General features: G+C 43.0%; 1 protein-coding gene across 1 annotated transcript in view; it reads left to right on the top strand.

Moving 5' to 3' along the window:
- The window catches only part of LOC309553844 (F-actin-capping protein subunit alpha-2-like), an 88749-nt gene that overhangs the window by 21741 nt on the left and 47854 nt on the right, over nucleotides 1–19154 (top strand). Inside the window, exons 3-6 of the mRNA XM_082255310.1 lie at nucleotides 3856–3907; nucleotides 7594–7657; nucleotides 17987–18193; nucleotides 19006–19085. Of these exons, the coding sequence (XP_082111436.1) occupies nucleotides 3856–3907; nucleotides 7594–7657; nucleotides 17987–18193; nucleotides 19006–19085 (403 nt within the window). The remainder of the gene's footprint in view (nucleotides 1–3855; nucleotides 3908–7593; nucleotides 7658–17986; nucleotides 18194–19005; nucleotides 19086–19154) is intronic.

Raw genomic sequence — 19154 nt, 5'->3', positions numbered from 1 at the left:
AGCCTGAGTCAGCAGTACCAGCCTGAGTCAGCAGTACCCACAGCACAGTACCAGCCTGAGCCAGCAGTACCAGCCAGCAGTACCAGCCAGCTGTACCAACCAGCAGTACCCGCCAGCAGTTCTTTTCAAAACTTACCACCACAAAGAGTCGACTGCGCTCAAGACATACCGACGCAAACCTGGAAAACCAGTTGCCAGTAGCAACATCATCAATACCAGCTAACATCACACACCTCACCAAAGAGACGCAGTTGCAGCCATCACATTAGGGGTGAGTTAATTAAATGTTTGACCAAATATAACAGGCGCATTTTTAAGTTGATGATTTTGTGCGGCCCCCAAATGATTTTATAAATACCCAAATGGCGCTTGGAAGAAAAAAGGTTCCCCACCCCTGATTTAAAGTAACGCAGTGCCGTATTGCCAAAAAAAATGGCCTAGTCATGAAGAGGGATAAATCTTCTGGAGGTAAAGTGGTTGAAGTAGAAATTTATATGCAAAACCTCTTCTTCTTTTTTTTTTTTTTTTTTTTTTTTTTTTTTAACATTTTGGATAGAGCAAGAGAGGGTTTCTTCTAGTGCAGGCACTTGATAAGTGCAGGCAGATAATGTATGTTTCAAGGGACGGGGCTGTTCATGTACAAGGATGTAGGCAGTGGAAAGTTGCTGAACATATGCTTCTGCAGCAGGCTCTTCTTTTGTGCTTTATTTAGGCTGTGATTTTTTTTTTTTTTTTCCTCTCTATACCCACCATAGTTTTAAGCCTAGTCGAGCCATGTATGTTCTGTTGTGATTAGTCTCTTTTAGCTTGTACTCGAGTCTTCATACTAGAGCTGCATGATAAATCGTAAAAAAATTGCGATTCACCCTCCCCCTCATCTCAAAACAGCATGTCCTAGATTTTTACAGAGCTGTTCTCTGCTCACTCACAGCTGTAAAAAAAAAAAAAAAAAAAAAAAAAAAAAAGGGCCCCAGCAAATGTTTATCAACATTGTTAAGCCTGCTAGATAACTAATAAGTGTTGTTAAAATCAGTATTTTTTGCTAAAAAAATTACTTGGAACCCCCAAACATTTTATAGATAGATATTTTAGCAGAGACCCTAGCATAAAATGACAATCATTGCAATCTTATATGTCACACTGTCTTTGCTCAGAAATCTTTCAAACTCAAGTTTTTTTGGAAAAAAATACACTTTAAAGTGGTTGTAAACCCGAAAATGAAAAAAAAAAAAAAAAAAAAAACCTGCAAGACAAAGCCATAATGAGCTAGTATGCAACGCATACTAGCTCAATATGTATTACCTTAGAACGAAGCCCCGACACGGACCCCCGGACATCGCTGCGGGCGCCGCCATGATCCCTCTGTGTCTCTTCCGGGTTCTGCGGCTCCAGCGCTGTGATTGGCCAGAGCCACGATGATGTCACTCCCGCGCATGCGCGCGGGAGTGATTTTCCGGAAATCTGCCGGCTAGGAAAACTGAAGGTCCCCCCGGACCTTCAGAGCGCATGCGCCGCTCTCGTGAGCGGCTGCATGCACTGCAAATATCTCCTAAACCGTGTCGGTTTAGGAGATATTAATTATACCTACAGGTAAGCCTTATTGTAGGCTTACCTGTAGGTAAAAGTGTCAAAAAGCATACTACGGCTTTAATAAAAATATAAAAAAAACTAAACAGTAAAGTTCGCCAAATTTTTTTGTATACTGTAAAAAAAAATTATTGCGCTGAGAATAGTGATCTTTATTTGAAGCAAAAAATGTATCCAGAATCGCGCAGCTCTATTTCATACACTGTTTTTTTCGATTTATATACTTTATTTGCTTCCACATACAGCAATGAGCAAAAATATCTGAACTAAATAGATGGCTTATTACAATTCTTCAGTTACACTGGCCACATAGGCTTTTAACCCCAAGACCAAGGCCTCACTAGGGTTTGGTACTTGTTACAATAACTGATATTTTTTTTTCCCCGTCAGTCCCGTGTAACTTTTCAGCTCTTATTTTCTGGCTTAGACTTTTCTCCTGCTCTGATATTCTCTGTTTTGAAAAATTAATATAACCGAGCCCAGCATATCTGAGATATTTATGGTCAGCCCCGTTGGAGAGGTCTCCAGGCTCTTTTATTATTCCTCCCCTATTATGGTAAATTCTTGCTAATCCTGGAAGACCATTTGTGAAATCTGGAGATGGGCTTAAATGGATACTCTATTTCTATAGGTCTTCCAGGACAGCAAGATTCCCACCCTTTTTGTTATGTTCTTTTTGTGTTTTTGTATATGTTTTTTTGTTCAGGTTTTAATCCTTTGATTGCTGTCCTGACAGATTGATGGAAATAGTTACCAGTAATTATAACCCTGGATTTCCTCAGTACACCATTACATCTCTTGTTGTGTGTTTTTTTTTTTTTTTTTTTTTTTTTTAATAAATGGCTGACAAGGCAAAATTTCCTTGCGTCTTTATTCATGTATAGCATCTTTATCTGTAGGCATGGTTTGAATAAATGTTAGTCAACAATTTTCATGGGATGTACTTTTTTTCTTTTCATATGGGTGTATATTGTCCCACTTTTCTGTTTCCACCATCTTGCCAGTTTTGTGTAATAAAGTTGCTGGATACAGTGCAACATTTTTTACAAAACTATATACAGTAAGTCAGTGTAGCGTCTACAGTGTTGTGGCAAACTTCGCAGTGTAACATAAGGGTAGACTTTTAAAAAGGTTAAATCGGTTTTATGCCACATTATATCCTTTTTTACAATTAAACTGATTCTAAAGGCAGAGGTCTTTTTTTTTTATTTTTTTTTTTTATTTATCTTAATGCATTAACATAAAAAAACCTTCTGTGAGCAGCAGCAGCACCCCCCCGTATTTACCTGAGCCCATCTTGATCCAGCGATTTTTGCAGGAGAGACTTGACTGCTCGGGTCTTTCCTTCCTCATTTGCTGAGACAGCAGTGGAGTGCCACTGACAACTTTGTCAATCAACGTCAGGAAGCCAAAGAGGGGGCAGGGCCTAGCCACAGCTCCATGTCTGAATCGACACACGGAGTTGCAGGTTCTGCTCGGGCACCCCCATGGCAAACTGCTTGCCGTGGGGGTACTCAGCACCAAAGAGGGACCTGAGAAGAGGAGGATCTGGGCTACTCTGTGCAAAACCACTGCAAAGAGAAGGTAAGTATAACCGGTTTTATTTTTAAACACAAAAAAACAGACTTTAGTATCACTTTAAAAGTGGGCAGTGTTGCATACACAAGGGCTCATTCATACTATTGCACTGCATTAAAGCTGGCACGTTCAGTCCAAGATATCACCAGAACACCATGTTCAGATAAACACTTTAATGTTACTAACAGAAGCGTGGTGTTGAGGTCACTGAGGGCCTCTTCATGACGCAGGCACCTTAAAACGCGTTATGCTGTTGGTTAATGTGAATTGCATTAAGCCAGTATATTTTGAATGCGCTACCTAATGCATGAAAATACGTAACATTTTTGGTAGCACTCTGCATTGCACATTAGTGCGTGTCCATCGGCAAGGGGCATTGGGGTGCTATTTTAAATGAATGAATGGCACTGCATCACACCAACATCTTTTTACTGCAGTCCAATAGTATGAATGGACCTTGAATATGCAGAAATCGATTTTTAGTTGAAGGAAAAAAAAAATAATTACTGTAACATATCTGATTATTCACTTTTTTACATACCAAATAAAAAAATAAGCAGTTGTTATGGCATGTTTAAAATTGAATTTCCTTTTTTGTGTGTAGGTTTTTTCATTTATTTATTTTTTGGTTTGTGTTTTCCCCATCCAGCTGAGAGTCTAATATTTACATTATGTATGTTTTCTGTACAGATGTTCGGTTCCTACTCAACAATGACAATTTACTCAGGGAAGGTGCTGCTCAGTAAGTGTTCATGTTACAGTTTTTCCAGAATGTCGAACAGTTTTTAAATCTTGTAAAACACATCTTAAGATACAGAGGTGCAATAGCCTACTTTTGTATTTGAGCCAAAAGTGCACCAGTGTGCGTACTATGAGGGTTTATAAGGGTCAATGAACAATACAGTATATATATAACAAAAAGTGCAGCGCTATCAAATATGGATTATGAAGAAGATATCGAGGAGAGCAGTCCACAGGTGAAAATTATGGTGAAGCATGCACAAGATATAAACATTCAGTGCTCTTCAATGTGCTGGTAATCCTCCACCCAGTCTCATTAGCCTCTCACCTCACACTTAGCCCCTGTGTCACCAGACGGGCTAGTAAGACAAACTTTCTCCAAGGATATCACCAATATAGATCAAATCAGTATTCCTCTTCATCAGAAGATAAGGCTCACAGGTAACAGATCACAGGTCCATAAAGCGGGTCACAGGTCCATAGGAAAACAAAGGTCCGGACATAGTGCATTACCGCAATAAATTACTTTATTGAACATAGCATAAAATCATAAAAATTACCTTGTAAAGCACTATACAAGTGCATGTGATGAGCAATGTAGATCAAATCAGTATTCCTCTTCATCAGAAGATAAGGCTCACAGGTAACAGATCACAGGTCCATAAAGCGGGTCACAGGTCCATAGGAAAACAAAGGTCCGGACATAGTGCATTACCGCAATAAATTACTTTATTGAACATAGCATAAAATCATAAAAATTACCTTGTAAAGCACTATACAAGTGCATGTGATGAGCAGATTGTATTACACACAGCGGTCTCGACCGCAATGGATGGCGGGTGACGTCACCGGCCCCTCCCAGCTGAGGAAGTCCCGTGCAGTGGGACGTAACGCGTGCGAAGGGGGAGGGGCCGGTGACGTCACCCGCCATCCATTGCGGTCGAGACCGCTGTGTGTAATACAATCTGCTCATCACATGCACTTGTATAGTGCTTTACAAGGTAATTTTTATGATTTTATGCTATGTTCAATAAAGTAATTTATTGCGGTAATGCACTATGTCCGGACCTTTGTTTTCCTATGGACCTGTGACCCGCTTTATGGACCTGTGATCTGTTACCTGTGAGCCTTATCTTCTGATGAAGAGGAATACTGATTTGATCTATATTGGTGATATCCTTGGAGAAAGTTTGTCTTACTAGCCCGTCTGGTGACACAGGGGCTAAGTGTGAGGTGAGAGGCTAATGAGACTGGGTGGAGGATTACCAGCACATTGAAGAGCACTGAATGTTTATATCTTGTGCATGCTTCACCATAATTTTCACCTGTGGACTGCTCTCCTCGATATCTTCTTCATAATCCATATTTGATAGCGCTGCACTTTTTGTTATATATTTGTTATTGGGACTTTTGGTTTATTGATCCTTTAGTGCATAGCAGCTTTCTATTATATTATTTTATACAGTTGCGCTGAATTTTTATCTATTATTAAATACAGTATATAGCAACAGATACTGATGGTCCTAAAGTGCTACTAAACACACAACCGAAAAATAAGTCTGTATATGCAGTAAAGCATGCTTGTTATACTCACTGTGGAACCTAAGGGGTTAATCCTCTGCATTGTGAAAAAAGGCTGTTTTTATCCTGTATGCACAGATCCTCCTCTTCTGACTCCAAAACATGTCAGGATAAGACAGAGCCTTTGGAGTCAGGCTGCACATGCTCAGTTTGATGTGTATTGCTAGAGGTTTTTTTCTTGGGAGTGTGCATGTGAACAGCACAGGGCCAATCAGCACTGTCCAGACAGCGGGTCAGGAGTCCCACTACAGCCTCATAGGACAGCACAGTACAGTATGAAAACTCCTACAAGAGTTACTAGGAACTGATAGAAATCACAAGACTGCTATATACTGCTAAGAGGCTATTTAGCAGTTTAGATTTACTAAAATAATTGCATTTCCATGTGCTGTGGAAGACCAGATATAGTGAATGCAGTGTCCTGGGTTTAGTAACACTTTAATAACCAGAGTATTTGATTTACCAATGCACTGACAGTATCCAAACTTTTTAAAGAAGCAGTGTCACTTTGATCAGTTTGCTCTGCCTTGTACAGAATCATGCTAAGCATTGTAACAAGAGATATCTCAAAGCAATGCATTTCTGAAGTGCAGTCTGGTGGGAATGGGTCTTCATGCAAGCAGCAGATAACCAATAAACAGCTTGTAATGCACAACATTAACCTGTTGCTGTTCAGGGCAATCTTAAAATTATTCGCACATGTTAAAATTTAGCATTTATTGCTAGAACAATACTTAGAACCAGGTGGAGTTCGAGGAAAATAAAATCGGTTTGTGTCAAAGACCTAGATACCAAACATGTCAAGACTCAAAATTCCATGCACTTATGTTCCCATGTTACAAGCAGGCAACATGGGAAACTGTAAAGGTGAAAGTGGCTATTGAGGAGTTCTCTTGTGGCTATGCAATGACCACTTCAATAAGCTAAAATCATGTATTTAGCTGATTGCTTGGGGTTTTAGTCAAGATATCAAATACATACTTTGTCTTGCGTATATGAGTGGTAGAGCTGCACTATTCTGGATAAAAATGAGAATCACAATTTCTTTGCTTAGAATAAAGATCACGATGCTCTCACGATTCCCAGCGTAACCTCGTCTTTTACATTATACAAAAAATAATTGGGCTAACTTTACTGTTTCTTTTTAAGTTAATTTAAAGTGTATTTTTTTCCCAAAAAACTGCGTTTGAAAGACCGCTGTGCAAATACAGTGTGACATAAAAGATTGCAACGATCGCCGTTTTATTCTCTAGTCTTTTGCGCTAAAAAAAAGATAGATAGATATAGATATATATAGATGATTAGGGGTTCTAAGTAATTTTCTAGCAAAAAATACTGATTTTTAACTTGTAAGCAACAAGCGCCAGAAAAAGGTTTGGTCTTTTAAGAGGGTAAACTGCCCTGTTTTAGGCTCGGTTCACACTTGTGAGATGCGGGAACGCTGCGAATATGCAGCGTGTTCCTGTATCGCATCCGCACAGAATCGGATCGCACAAGTGTGAACCATTGTGAGATCCGATTCTGAGGCGGCTCAAAAAATGCCTCATGTGCGAGTTTGCTGCGGATGTGCTGCAAATTCAGCCATACAAAGTGTATGGCTGAACTCTCATCCGCACAGGAGATCGCATGTAATGAAGGAGCAGTGCGCTCCAAATTGCATGCGATCAGCGCATCCGCACTAGTGTGAACCGGCACTTAAAGACTGAAGTTAATTCCTTTTGATCTAAAAGAACAAACAGCCTTAACAATGTTGATAAACATTTTCCAGAGGGTTTTTTTTTTTTTTTTATGATCGTGCAGCTCTGAGTGGCAGTCATGTTTGCTCACTACATGTGCAGGATCTGATTTACAATTTTTTTTTTTTTTTTTCTGCTAGTTTAAAGCTCTGTGGTCTCCCAATGGCATGAAAAACCCACTTTGTTCTTGGTTTTCAGACCATGGTATCTAGGATTATAGACACTTGAGGGAGCTCGAAGAAATGTTTTTTTCATTAAAATAGGAAATATAATTTGATGTGGCCTGTTCTTTTGTGATGTAAATTTCAAAAAGTACACTTTAAACCTTATTTAATATTGGGTATTTTCTTTTCTTTTTTGTTACATCTAGTGCATTTGCACAGTATAACTTGGATCAGTTTACTCCAGTAAAAGTTGAAGGCTATGAAGATCAGGTATGTTCTTGTCTACATAGCTGAATCATTTTCCCCTCAAAGACCATTGTTGTGTGACCTTGGCACCATTGAAGGCAAAGTTAAATGTTCTGTTGATAAGCCTCCCCTATCCACTGATACTTAATCCTCACACTTCCCTGCTGTTCATTTTTCGGCACCCTAATGCAGTGTACACACTGTAAGGTGGGTGTGTTTTTTTTTTTTTTTTCTTCAACCTAGTGGTCTGAACAGAAAAAAACTTACAGATCACCATACTAACACAAACAAAGTTAGTGCGGCAATCTTCCCCGCTGTGCTATTGCATTCTGACGGTTTTGTGAGACCGGCTTCAGTCAGACAGGGAGCTGTATACACGGGCCAAAAGTTGGCCAGGTTCCTGCCAAACAGACTGTTTTTCGGTTGAATTTCATCCCAGGGGTATCCAACCTAAAGCCTAGTACACACGGGCCAAATGTCAGAGGACATCAGCCGGTTCAATAGAAACCGTCCCCTGTGTACTGGAATCGGTCTGACAGAAGACTGTGGTTGAGAGCGCTGACCGGAGTGTTCTGGTTGGGGGAGGCTGTGTCCCCCTGTCAGAACACAATAGAAGAGCAGGGGAGATCACTGTACTAAATCCGATGTTAGTACAGCAGGTCTTCCTAAGCTGTCAGGTTTTTTTTTTTTCATCCTGCTAGGTTGAACAAAAAATAAAACTACTAGTGTGTTCGAGGCTTAAGCTTTTATCCTTGTGTAGTCAGGATGTTGACGTTTATCACACGGTTATGGTTATAAAAAATGGCCATCAATCGCCCTCGGTCTGGAGCTTCATGCACATTTTTGCCTCGTGGGGGTAGAGATGATCATGAGAAATGTGAGGAATAAGCCCAGAACTACTCGGGAGGAGCTTGTGAATGATCTCAAGTCAGGACCACAGTCACCAAACAAATCATTGGTAACACAGTACACCACTATGGATTGAAATCCTTGCAGCGCCCACAAGGTCCCCCTCCTCAAAAAACGCATGTACAGGCCCATATGAAGTTTGCCGATGAACATCTACATGATTAGGAGAAACTGCTGTGGTCAGAGGAGACCAAAATTTAGCTCTTTGGCATTAACTCGACTTGCTGTGTTTGGGTGAAGAAAAATGCTGACTATGACCCTAAAAACACCATCCCTACAGTCAAGCACTGAGGTGGAAACATTATGCTTTGGGGCTGTTCCCCCGCATTGAGGGGCCAATGGAAGGGGCCATGTATTGTAAAATCTTGGATGAGAACCTTCTTCCCTCAGCCAGAACACTGAACATGGGTCATGAATTCCAGCATGACAATGACCCAAAACATACCGCCAAGGCAACACAGCAATGGCTCAAGAAGAAGCACATTAAGGTCAAGGAGTGGCCTAGCCAGTCTCCAGACCTTAATCCTATAGAAAAATTGTAGCGGGAGCTGAAACTTGGAGTTGCCAAGCAACAGCCAAGAAACCTTAAGGATTTAAAGAAGAGTAGACCAAAAGCAAATACTTCTTTTACTCACTGAACTGCAACTCCATAACATTTTTGTATCGTGTTTTTTCTGGATTTTTGGTTGATATTCTATCTCTATCTAAATAAAACCTATGATACAAATTGTAGACCCTTCATTTCTTTAAGTGGTCAAACTTACAAAATCTGCAGAGGATCAAATACTTATTTTCCCCACTGTTTTTGAGGGCTCGAACAATCAGACAAGTGGCGGTGAAGCACATTAGTGGGAAGAGGGTACCCTTTCAAGAGAACCTGTCACATTGCCCTGAATGGGAAAAGTGACCGGTTATCTTTAATCACTTGCCGACCGCCTACTGCTCTTATACTGCGGCAGGTTGGCTCTATGGTGCGAAGCGACGTACCAGTACGTCATTTTGTGCAAAGGACACTAGGGCGCGTGAGCTGCCGGAGGCGCGATCGTGTGCTGATTGGATACGGGATGCCAATCAGCAGCTCTGGCGGACCCCGATGTTCGCCGGCCACCCGCTATCGTTCCCGGGAGAGGCAGAACGGCGATCTGCCTATGTAAATAAAGCAGATCGCTGTTCTGACAGGGGAGAAGATGAAGATCTTGTGTTCCTGCTAAGCATGAACAGGGATCTCTGTCTTAATCCAGCCCACCTGAGTGGCGCCCACCTGATACCATGGTATGGTAAGTGTCCCCCCAACTCTCTGGCGGTCTCGGGGTGGACGTGGCCCCCCCTTAGCAGGTTCCTACCTCATGGGGGGCAATTATATTGTGGCTGCTGAAGCGGTTCTGCAGGGGGGCGTCTGTCCTGGTGGGGTCACCTTCGGGGCACCCTCCGATGCCTCTTGTTTAACCCCCCTGGGGGTCCTGGAGACTGCATGGAGCGCCTTGGGGGCCGCCATTTTGCTGTAGACTTCTGCTATGCCTTAATGTAAAAAGTTTTTTCCGTTACAATGCATGGCTGCCATGTTTTGATAGTTCCCCATTGGAATGCATTAGGTGGCCATTTTCTTGTAGTCCACGATCTTGGACCAGATGGGTCAAGCCCTGCTGTATATTTGTGATGCGTCACTGCATGCGGCTCCCCTGGTGGCCAGATCTTTGCGGTGGGGATTGTGATTAGACACATGGTGTAGTTAAAGAGCTGTTCTTCGGACCAGGCCTCAAAAAAGGCTCTTTCTGACCTTCCCTTTACGGTGGACAGGTTGTTTGGATCCTCCCTGGATGAGCTGATAAAAGACCTTCTGGGTGGGAAGAGTACTCTTCTTCTTCCACAGTCATCTAGCAGCAAGGCGCCATGTACTAGATGGGGGCCCTCTTTCACTGCTCATAAGCGGCCCTTTCGTACATCTGGGTCGCAGGAGAAAGGAGCAAAACCATTCCGGTCTTCTGGGGGTTCCAAGAAGACATGGTCAGGTAAGCCAAAAACAGGCCAGTCTGGATCTGCGGACAAATCCTCCTCTGCATAAAGGGACGCCCTCACCTGTTTCTGGGGTGGGGGGAGGCGTCTTTGATTCTTTCCAGAACCATGGACTTGCTTTATTCAGGAAAAATGGGTCCACAAACTGATCCGTTCGAGTTACAAGATCGAATTCCGGTCTCGATCGTCAGACAGGTTCTTCCCGTCTAATCTACGCCAATCTATCTCCAGACCGGTTAAGGGGACCTAGGAGAGGCGGTAGAAGACCTGCTGTTGCAAGGGGTGATTGTGACGGTTCACTCTCGAAAGCTTTCAGGGATTTTATTCAAACCGGTTTACTGTGCCCAGAAAAGAAGGCAGAGTACGTTCAATTCTGGACCTCAAGGCTCTGAACCTCTTTGTGCGGGTACAGAAGTTTTGCATGGAATCCATTCGAACAGTAGTGGCGTCTCTACACCAAGGGGATTTTTTGGCCTCTATAGATATCAAGGACGCATATCTACACATCCTATCTACGCTGGAAATCAGCGTTTTCTTCACTTCGCTGTAGGAGAGGAGCGTTATCAATTGTGGGGTTACCCTTTGGTCTCGCCTCTGCCCCCAGAGTCTTTACCAAGGTGCTGGCTCCGGTGTTAGCATTACTCCACCATCGGGGGATTTCGGTACTGGGATACCTGGACGATCTCCTATTGAGGGCGGACTCTCATTCAGTCCTTTTGGGCGACTTGACGATCACGGTACGGACTCTGCAAGAGTTCGGTTGGACACCTCAATTTAAAAAAAACATCTCTGATACCTGCATTAAGACTGGATTATCTGGGCCTGACTCTGGATTCCACTTTGGCAAGGCTCTTTCTTCCTCCAGACAAGCTGCAAAAGTTGCAGGGGGAGATCGGTTTGCTGTTGGCAAACAATTGGTCCTCTCTGCGGACTTGCATGCGGGATTTGGGTCTGATGGTGTCAACCTTCGAGGCGGTTCTGTTTGCTCTCAGTTCCACACGAGACCCTTACAAAGGGAGATTCTCGTCCAATGGAACAAAGATCCAAAGTCCTTGGACAGTTTGATTCGGTTGAGTCACAACACAAAAACTGCTCTTCTATGGTGGCTTCGCTCGTTAGCACTACGTCAGGGCAAGTCCTTCCTTCCGTTGTATTGGACGTAGGCAGCCATGGACGCTAGCCTGTCAGGCTGGGGAGGAGTACTGGCGAAGCTCTGTGCCCAGGGGTCATGGACGGCAGAAGAGTCCAAACGTCCGATTAAATATTTTGGAGCTCGGAGCGATAAAGCTTTGCCTGAGACACTGGACAATTTGTCTGCAAGATTGTCCAGTCCGGATTCAACCGGACAATGCCACGGCAGTGGCTTATATCAGTCATCAAGGGGGCACAAAAAAGTGTTTTGGTGGCCCAGGAGGTGGCCAAGATCCTGGATTGGGCCGAAAAGTTTGTTCCAGCCCTCCCTGCTGTGCACATCCCAGGTGTGGAGAACTGGCAGACAGAATACCTGAGTCGTCGGGTGTTGGATCAGGGGGAGTGGTTCCTACACTCGATGTCGACCTGTTTGCTTCTCGACAAGAAGGTTCAGAGGTTCATAGCCAGGTCTCGGGATCATCTGGCCAACACCACAGACGCACTGGTGGCTCTTTGAAGTCTGTATCGCCTGATTTATGCATTTCCTCTGCTAAAACTTCTACAGAGGCTTCTTCGCAGGATAGAAGTGGAAGGGATTTCGGTCATTCTGGTGGCCCCAGACTCGCCGGTCTTGGTACGCAGACCTGATAAGGTTGGACGCCGATGTTTCCTGGAGGCTTCCTTTCAGAGAGGAGCTGCTGTCTCAAGGACCGATCTTCCATCCTGCTTTACAGTCGCTGGCTTTAACAGCGTGGCTGTTGAAAGCTAGATATTGAAGAATAGAGTTCTTTCTGATTCAGTGGTTCCTACGCTACTGAATGCCAGGAAGTCTACTTTCAGGAAGATTTTATCATCGTACTTGAAAATCGTACATTTCATGGTGTGACTCTTTGAAGGTGCACCCTCGCTTGTTCTTGATGGCTAGGGTTTTGTCTCTTCTTCAAAAAGGTGTTGAACAGTGGTTGGCCTTTGGCACTATCAAAGGCCAAGTGTTGGCTCTGGCTGTGTTTTTCCAACGCCCTATAGCTACCATGCCTTGATTCCAAGTTTTATTCAGGGGGTTCGCCACATGGCTCCCCCGAGGCGATCCCAGCTACCTCTGTGGGATCTGAATTTGGTACTATCTGTTCTTCAAAAACCTCTGTTTGAGAACATTAGGGAGATTCCTCTAAAATACATTCTCAGAAGGTTTTCCTTTTTGGTAGCTATTACTTCTGCCCGCAGAGTATCTAAGTTGGCGGCGTTGTCCTGCCGCTCACCTTATCTGGTGCTCCACAGAGATAGTGGTAGTCCGACCTAATCAGTCTTTTCTTCCTAGGGGGTTTCAGATTTTCATTTGAATGAAGATATTGTGCTACCTTCACTTTGTCCTAAACCCAAGCATTCCAAGGAAATTGCATTGCGTTCTTTTGAATGTGGTGCGAGCAATTAGTTTACCTGGCGGCTACTAAGTCATTCAGAAAATCGGATGCTATATTTGTCTTTACCGAAGGATCTCGGAAAGGATTGGCTGCGTCTGCTGCGACCATATCTAGATGGATCAGACAGATGGTAGTTCAGGCTTATTCGAAGAAGGGTCAGGTTCCTCCTCTCCACTAGCGCGCTGAGTGCCTCTTGAGCTTTTCGCCATCCGGCGTCAGTGATGCAAGTTTGCAGGGCAGCAACTTGGTCATCAGTGCACACGTTCACAAAATTCTACAAAGTAGATGTGTTGGCATCTTCGAATGCCTCTTTTGGCCACAAGGTTTTGCAGGCTGCTATCTAAAAGACATTTTTTTTTCTCTTTTGAGGGTGTGTGTTTTTTCTGGGTGAGCTCCAGTTGTTCCTGGTTAAGCTCCATGTTCGCTGGTTGGCCAAGTTTAGCCTTGGGAAATTACGTTCTTTTTTGCGTTTGTTTTTTCCACCCCTCATGCAAATACTGCTTTGGGACATCCCCATGGAGCTGTGTCTGTCAAAGAACGATAGAGAAAACAGGATTTTTGACTTACCGTAAAATCCTTTGCTCTGAAGTTCATTGACAGATGCAGCACCCACCCTCTAATTATGAGTGAAATGGGGTTGTGAGGGCTATAGCAGAGTGTGTGGTGTTATGCCTGCAGGGACTGCCCCATAGGCGTGGTAAAGCTTTTTCCTGTCTAGTATCCTACTCCTGTAGGGGGCAGCATAACCCAATGGTCAAGATATGGAGCTGCTTCTGTCAATGAACTTCAGAGAAAAGGATTTTACGGTAAGTCAAAAATCCAGTTTTAGCACTGATCACTGTATTAGTGCCACCAAAAGAGCTTCATTTGTGGGAGAAAAGGACATAAATGTTGTTTGGGTACAGCATGGCACAACCACACAATTGTCAGTTAAATTACCGCAGTGCCTTATCGCAAAAAATGGCCTGGTCAGGAAGGAGGGGGATCAAATGGTTTAACATTGGAGCAGGGATTGCTGAGCTCTCCCAAAAATACTGGTTGCTACACAAGTCATATTGTAATTTAATGTTTTTTTTTACAAATTACATTTCCTTTTTAATCTGCAGCACTGAAATTTTCTGTAAAATTCAATGCAATATGACAACCTGGAGGCGTTCTGTACCCAGGTGGTGTACAGAACACCCCCCCCAGGATATGTCATTTCCCACTTGTGTGATACAAATTTTCCCAGAAGTCTGCACTAAGATGCGTATGATCCTTTTACTAATAGTAATTTGAATCACTGACCCTTTACAAACATGGAGATTAAAAATGGCACTAAAGCTAGACACACACACACACACACACACACACACACACACACACACTTAATGCTACTGCGTAGACTTGCCTTATGTTATGCCTCCTGATGTGTACACGTTTTTTTTTTTCCTTTTTTCTTCCACTCTATTCTGGTTGTTCCCTCAGCACTGGTGCTGCTGCCTGGGTGTTGGGACCACTTTTTACAGCGATCCTGACGTGCGTCATTTCCTTTGACGTTGCCTTGGGTGTCAAGCCCTTCCTAACCCCTCCTGAGTTCTCCATAGCACATTTTCATTTAATTTCAACTGCTAACCCTCCTTGTGTCACTGCGCATATTAGAAAGACCTAATTCTGCCCCCCAAGGGCACCCTTAATTCTGATGTTTCTTATTCTAATTTAGTTCCGCCTCAGAAGCCCACTCCCCTCCTCTTCGCCTGTGCAATTGCTTACCTCGCCAGGGACATGCAAGGTATTCAGTGGTACAGAATCACTATCTCCTGCCCAATCCAGAGAGATCCTCTGATCTGCTTGCTTTTTTTTTTTTTTCTTCTTTACCGTAGATCTTTTGTAAAATAACACAAGGCAGTGAAGTTGACATTGACATAATGCACTCCTATATTGGATCTAGAGTAGTAAGTAATTGGGGCTCCAGTGTGTTTTTTTTTTTTTTTTTCCCCCTCTGAGGGTCTTTTCATGGAATACCATTGTATGGGACCCAGTCACCACATGACTAACAGTTTTCTGATTGCGCTAAATGCCTGCAAGATTCAGCTGGCAATGGTTTAGCCAGGAGTTGGAACTTGTCTATTGCCTGTATACAATATTTACTAGTCTGGTGCAGTAAAAGGGCCCATGACACTGTAGTGGATGTAATTGATGGTTTAGTAAAATGCCTATTTCAACAGTATTGTATACAAGCTTATAAACCGTTTATACCCATTTATGGTATTTTAAGCTATTGTGCTATTATACTATTTGCTTATATGAAATACTTTCCTTGCTCAAACATAATTGCCAGATCACTTTTCTCCGATAAATCGAAGCAATAAGAAAAACAGATGATTTCCAAGATGGCGCCTCCAGTGAGAGACACACCTAAGACAGAAGACGGTCATATCCTGGAAGAAAGTTATATGCACATAGATGCATCCAATCAAATAAGATTATAATTTAACTGTCTATACTTAATGCCATGCCTACAAGGCATTTCCTGGAAATGTTTTGTAAGGGCTTTATAAGATTAAAAAAACGGAACCAATAAAGCAGAACTGTTTTACTTGTCCGCATGCCCCTTGAAATTGGTCAAGGAGTTTCATCTCTGTTTTTGTGGGAGTATCGAGTGTCAAGGAACCTTCATTTTCCAGGTGCTTCACTTCATCCATTTTCTTTTTTGGTGTACATCAGCCCCTTGCTCTGCTGTTAGTTCCCCTGAGTAGACTAATTTATCGGCCTTGGAGGATCAGGTAGTTCCTGGCCTTCAAATGTAATATTTGTGTAAGCTGCGCTACCTCAATTAAGTGCCTGCCCACAATGATGACAAATCCACAAATAGGAAAGCTGCTGTTATAACTTGTGTTGCCACAATCAATAAAAAATAGCGATACTAATAAAAAAGTGCTCCTTTTTTATTTGTTTTGAGCATTGTATAAAATTCCCATATTAAAATCAAGGTGTGCACTCGCATCGTTACATGGTCACATGGCCTCCTCTGGCATGAGAATTATCTGCTGTCAGTATACTGCGAGCCGTGCCTGCTCTGTGTCTCCAAATGTGTGTAAAACCAGCATGCGTTGTACCTGGCGGAAGTGACATGCCGTACGTGTGCGATCCTACGCGTTTCATCGCAGGACATCATCAGACGCAGCTACTTTTTTGCTATTTTTTATTTAGTTCCTGACCTGGTCATTTAGTCTTCCAAAGATTCTTCGATACACGTGGAGTATGTCTGTCTGAAGAGGACCTCATGACACCCTGGGTTGTCTGCATTCTGAGCAAGCTAGTTTCCTGCTGCAGTTTTCCTCTGATTGCAACAGAGATAAACTGATGACTCCATGGAACTTGTCCGCTTAGGATTAGGCCATTCTACCATAATTGATTTGCAGGCTCAAAAAGAAGGCTTTTCTGGCCCTCTTGCCTGTATTCTTTGCCACCCTGACAGGACTCCTGTCCCCTTGTGTAACAAATCCTAATGCATGGTGGGACTTGGGAGCATCCCTGGCCTTCTAAATCTTTGAGATTTCAGAATGAACAAAATTTTCAGCAGAATGCCTTTAGGGTTCTCCCCAGAGGGGCTATCTCCTTGCTCATGAGTGTGTTGAGCTTGGGCCTGAGCTTTGTTGGGGTTGCAGTCATTCTCACTGGCTTATGGTTAGAGAGTATAACTTTTTTTTCCCTGCCTAACCTCGCTAGGGTGCTCCCCATGTCCCATAATCATTGGTCATTTTTGCACGCCAAAGGTTCTATTGACCTAAGTTGTTAACAGGATTCTCTGCCTCACCTTAGTAAGGTCTGTTCTGGCAGTCTTCCTTGATGTTCCCACTGCTATGACCCTCATGGGTTCAGGGAGTGGAGGCGTAATACCTTCCTCCTTATACCTGTTTTGTCTCCATTTTTCCAGGACATTGGGGTTTATTTACTAAAGGCAAATCCACTGTGCACTTGTAAGTGCAATCGCTGTAAATCTGAGGGGGACGTGCAAGGAAAATGGCATTTTTGCTTACACATGATTGGATGATAGAAAGCAGCAGAGCTTTCCCTCATTTCAGAGCTTCCCTTCAGATCTACATCGACTGCACTTCGAAGTGCACTTGTAGTGCAGTGGATTTGCCTTTAGTCAAATAACCCCATAGTTCCTATTTTCCTCTGTCCAGTACCACTTTGTTACAAGGCAGTTTTCCTCCTCTCCTGAACCCTATTCAGATTGTGGATTTATCCCTGTGGAGAATATTTTTTTTTTTCCTCCCTTCTGGTAGAATCCAGTTGTCCAGCCTCGTGCCTGGTTGGTGGTTTGGTGCTCTTTATGTTGGAACTATCTTCTTTAGCTTGTGCTCATTTTCTTACTAGTTGTGCGTTAGGCTTGGTTCTCCATCTCTTTCTTCTGCTCTTGTCGGGTCTCCTTGTCAGGTGGGGGGGGGGGGGGGGGTTTGATTCACCAGATTCAGGTGTTGGACTTTCAGGTGGCTCTAAAGCTGCGGGCAGTCCCCAGTTCTAGTTCACATGGGCTTGTTAGAGGTTGTTGGCTGTTTGCTCACACCTCAGTTGGGCTGCTTTTGGATGTTCATATATTAAGACTTCCTCTGTCTCCGAGTGGATAAGAAAATATTGGGATTTTGTACTTGGGACTACATTTAGGGACACCGGTCCCTCTCTTCTGGGCATATAATTATGCTCTTGCTACTGCTTGCTTCAAAGCGAAGGTGTGCTGGTCATGGGGAGGGGTTATCCTGAGCTGACATATATTTCTTTGTTTGCTGTTGTCAATTCTTCCTGTAGGTGTCAGTATAACCCAGTAGATGACTTTGTGTGTAAAAGTATTTATATTGTGAGTACAAACTATATATATTTTTTTTCTTCCTAGGTATTAATAACTGAGCATGGAGACCTTGGTAATGGGAGGTTTTTAGATCCAAAGAACAAGATTTCATTCAGATTTGATCACTTAAGAAAGGAAGCCAGTGATCCCAGGCCCCATGAGGGAGAAAATGCCATAGAATCCTGGAGGAATGTTGTGGACACTGCAGTGAGATCCTATGTGAAAGATCATTATCCTAATGGAGTTAGTACTGTAAGTATAAATATTTGCTTTTACAGGATCTCTTAATTTTGTGAAAATTGGATTAAAATAGTTTTTAGTCATATAGGAGTCAATTCACTAACGCTTACTGCATGCTATAACACAATCACATCGCTCATTTGCATAAATGATTGCATGTGGTAAATTTAAGTCCAAAAAAAAAAAAAAAAAAGATTGAGGTATTTACCACAAAATAAAAATGTGCTGGTAAATATTGTTCAAAAAGCTCCAGTTCACAAACTGACCAGAGTAAAAATACATGCGATTATTTACCACCAGGGTTTTGCTGGTAGTATTTGACAAACAGCGTGTGGGGATGGGGATGCTCAATCGAGCCATACTATGCCACTCTGTTTCTCTTTCTTTTTTCCACTTATTTTTGGGTGAATGGGTAGGGGTACAATTCATAGGAGGTGGGGGGGGGGGGGATCTGGGGGCACCCTTGTTGAAAGGGGCTTCCAGATTTCCATAAGCTCCCTGCCCGCAGACCCCCACAACCACCAGACAGGGTTGTGGGGATGAGGCCCCTTTACCCACCAACATGCTCCAAAGCACTCATGTTGAGAGCCATATGACCTGGTATTCTTCCTGATCCGCTGGGCTGCATGCTCGGCTAAGGGTCTGGTATGGATTGGGGGGGGGGGGGGGGGTAATTCAGTTTTCAATGCAAATTTTATAGTGAATTGCAAACTGATTTACCACATTTTTTTGGCCGTTACTTACCTCTTAGTGAATTGACCCTATAGCCCTGTTGTAAGTTGCAATATAACTTGTTTCATATCAGTTACACTTTGTTAACTTAGGTATACGGCAAAACAATTGATGGACAGCAAACAATAATTGTATGTATAGAGAGTCATCAGTTTCAAGCTAAAAACTTCTGGTAAGTAATCGTGGTTTTTTTTTTTTTTTCTTTCGGATGTATATGCTATAGCCATGTAAGGTGTATACA

The sequence above is a fragment of the Pelophylax lessonae genome (assembly GCF_965119305.1).
Source record: "Pelophylax lessonae genome assembly, chromosome: 4".
NCBI lineage: Eukaryota > Metazoa > Chordata > Amphibia > Anura > Ranidae > Pelophylax > Pelophylax lessonae.
The sequence above is the reverse complement of the archived record's forward strand: the minus strand, read 5'-3'. Positions and strand labels throughout refer to the sequence as shown.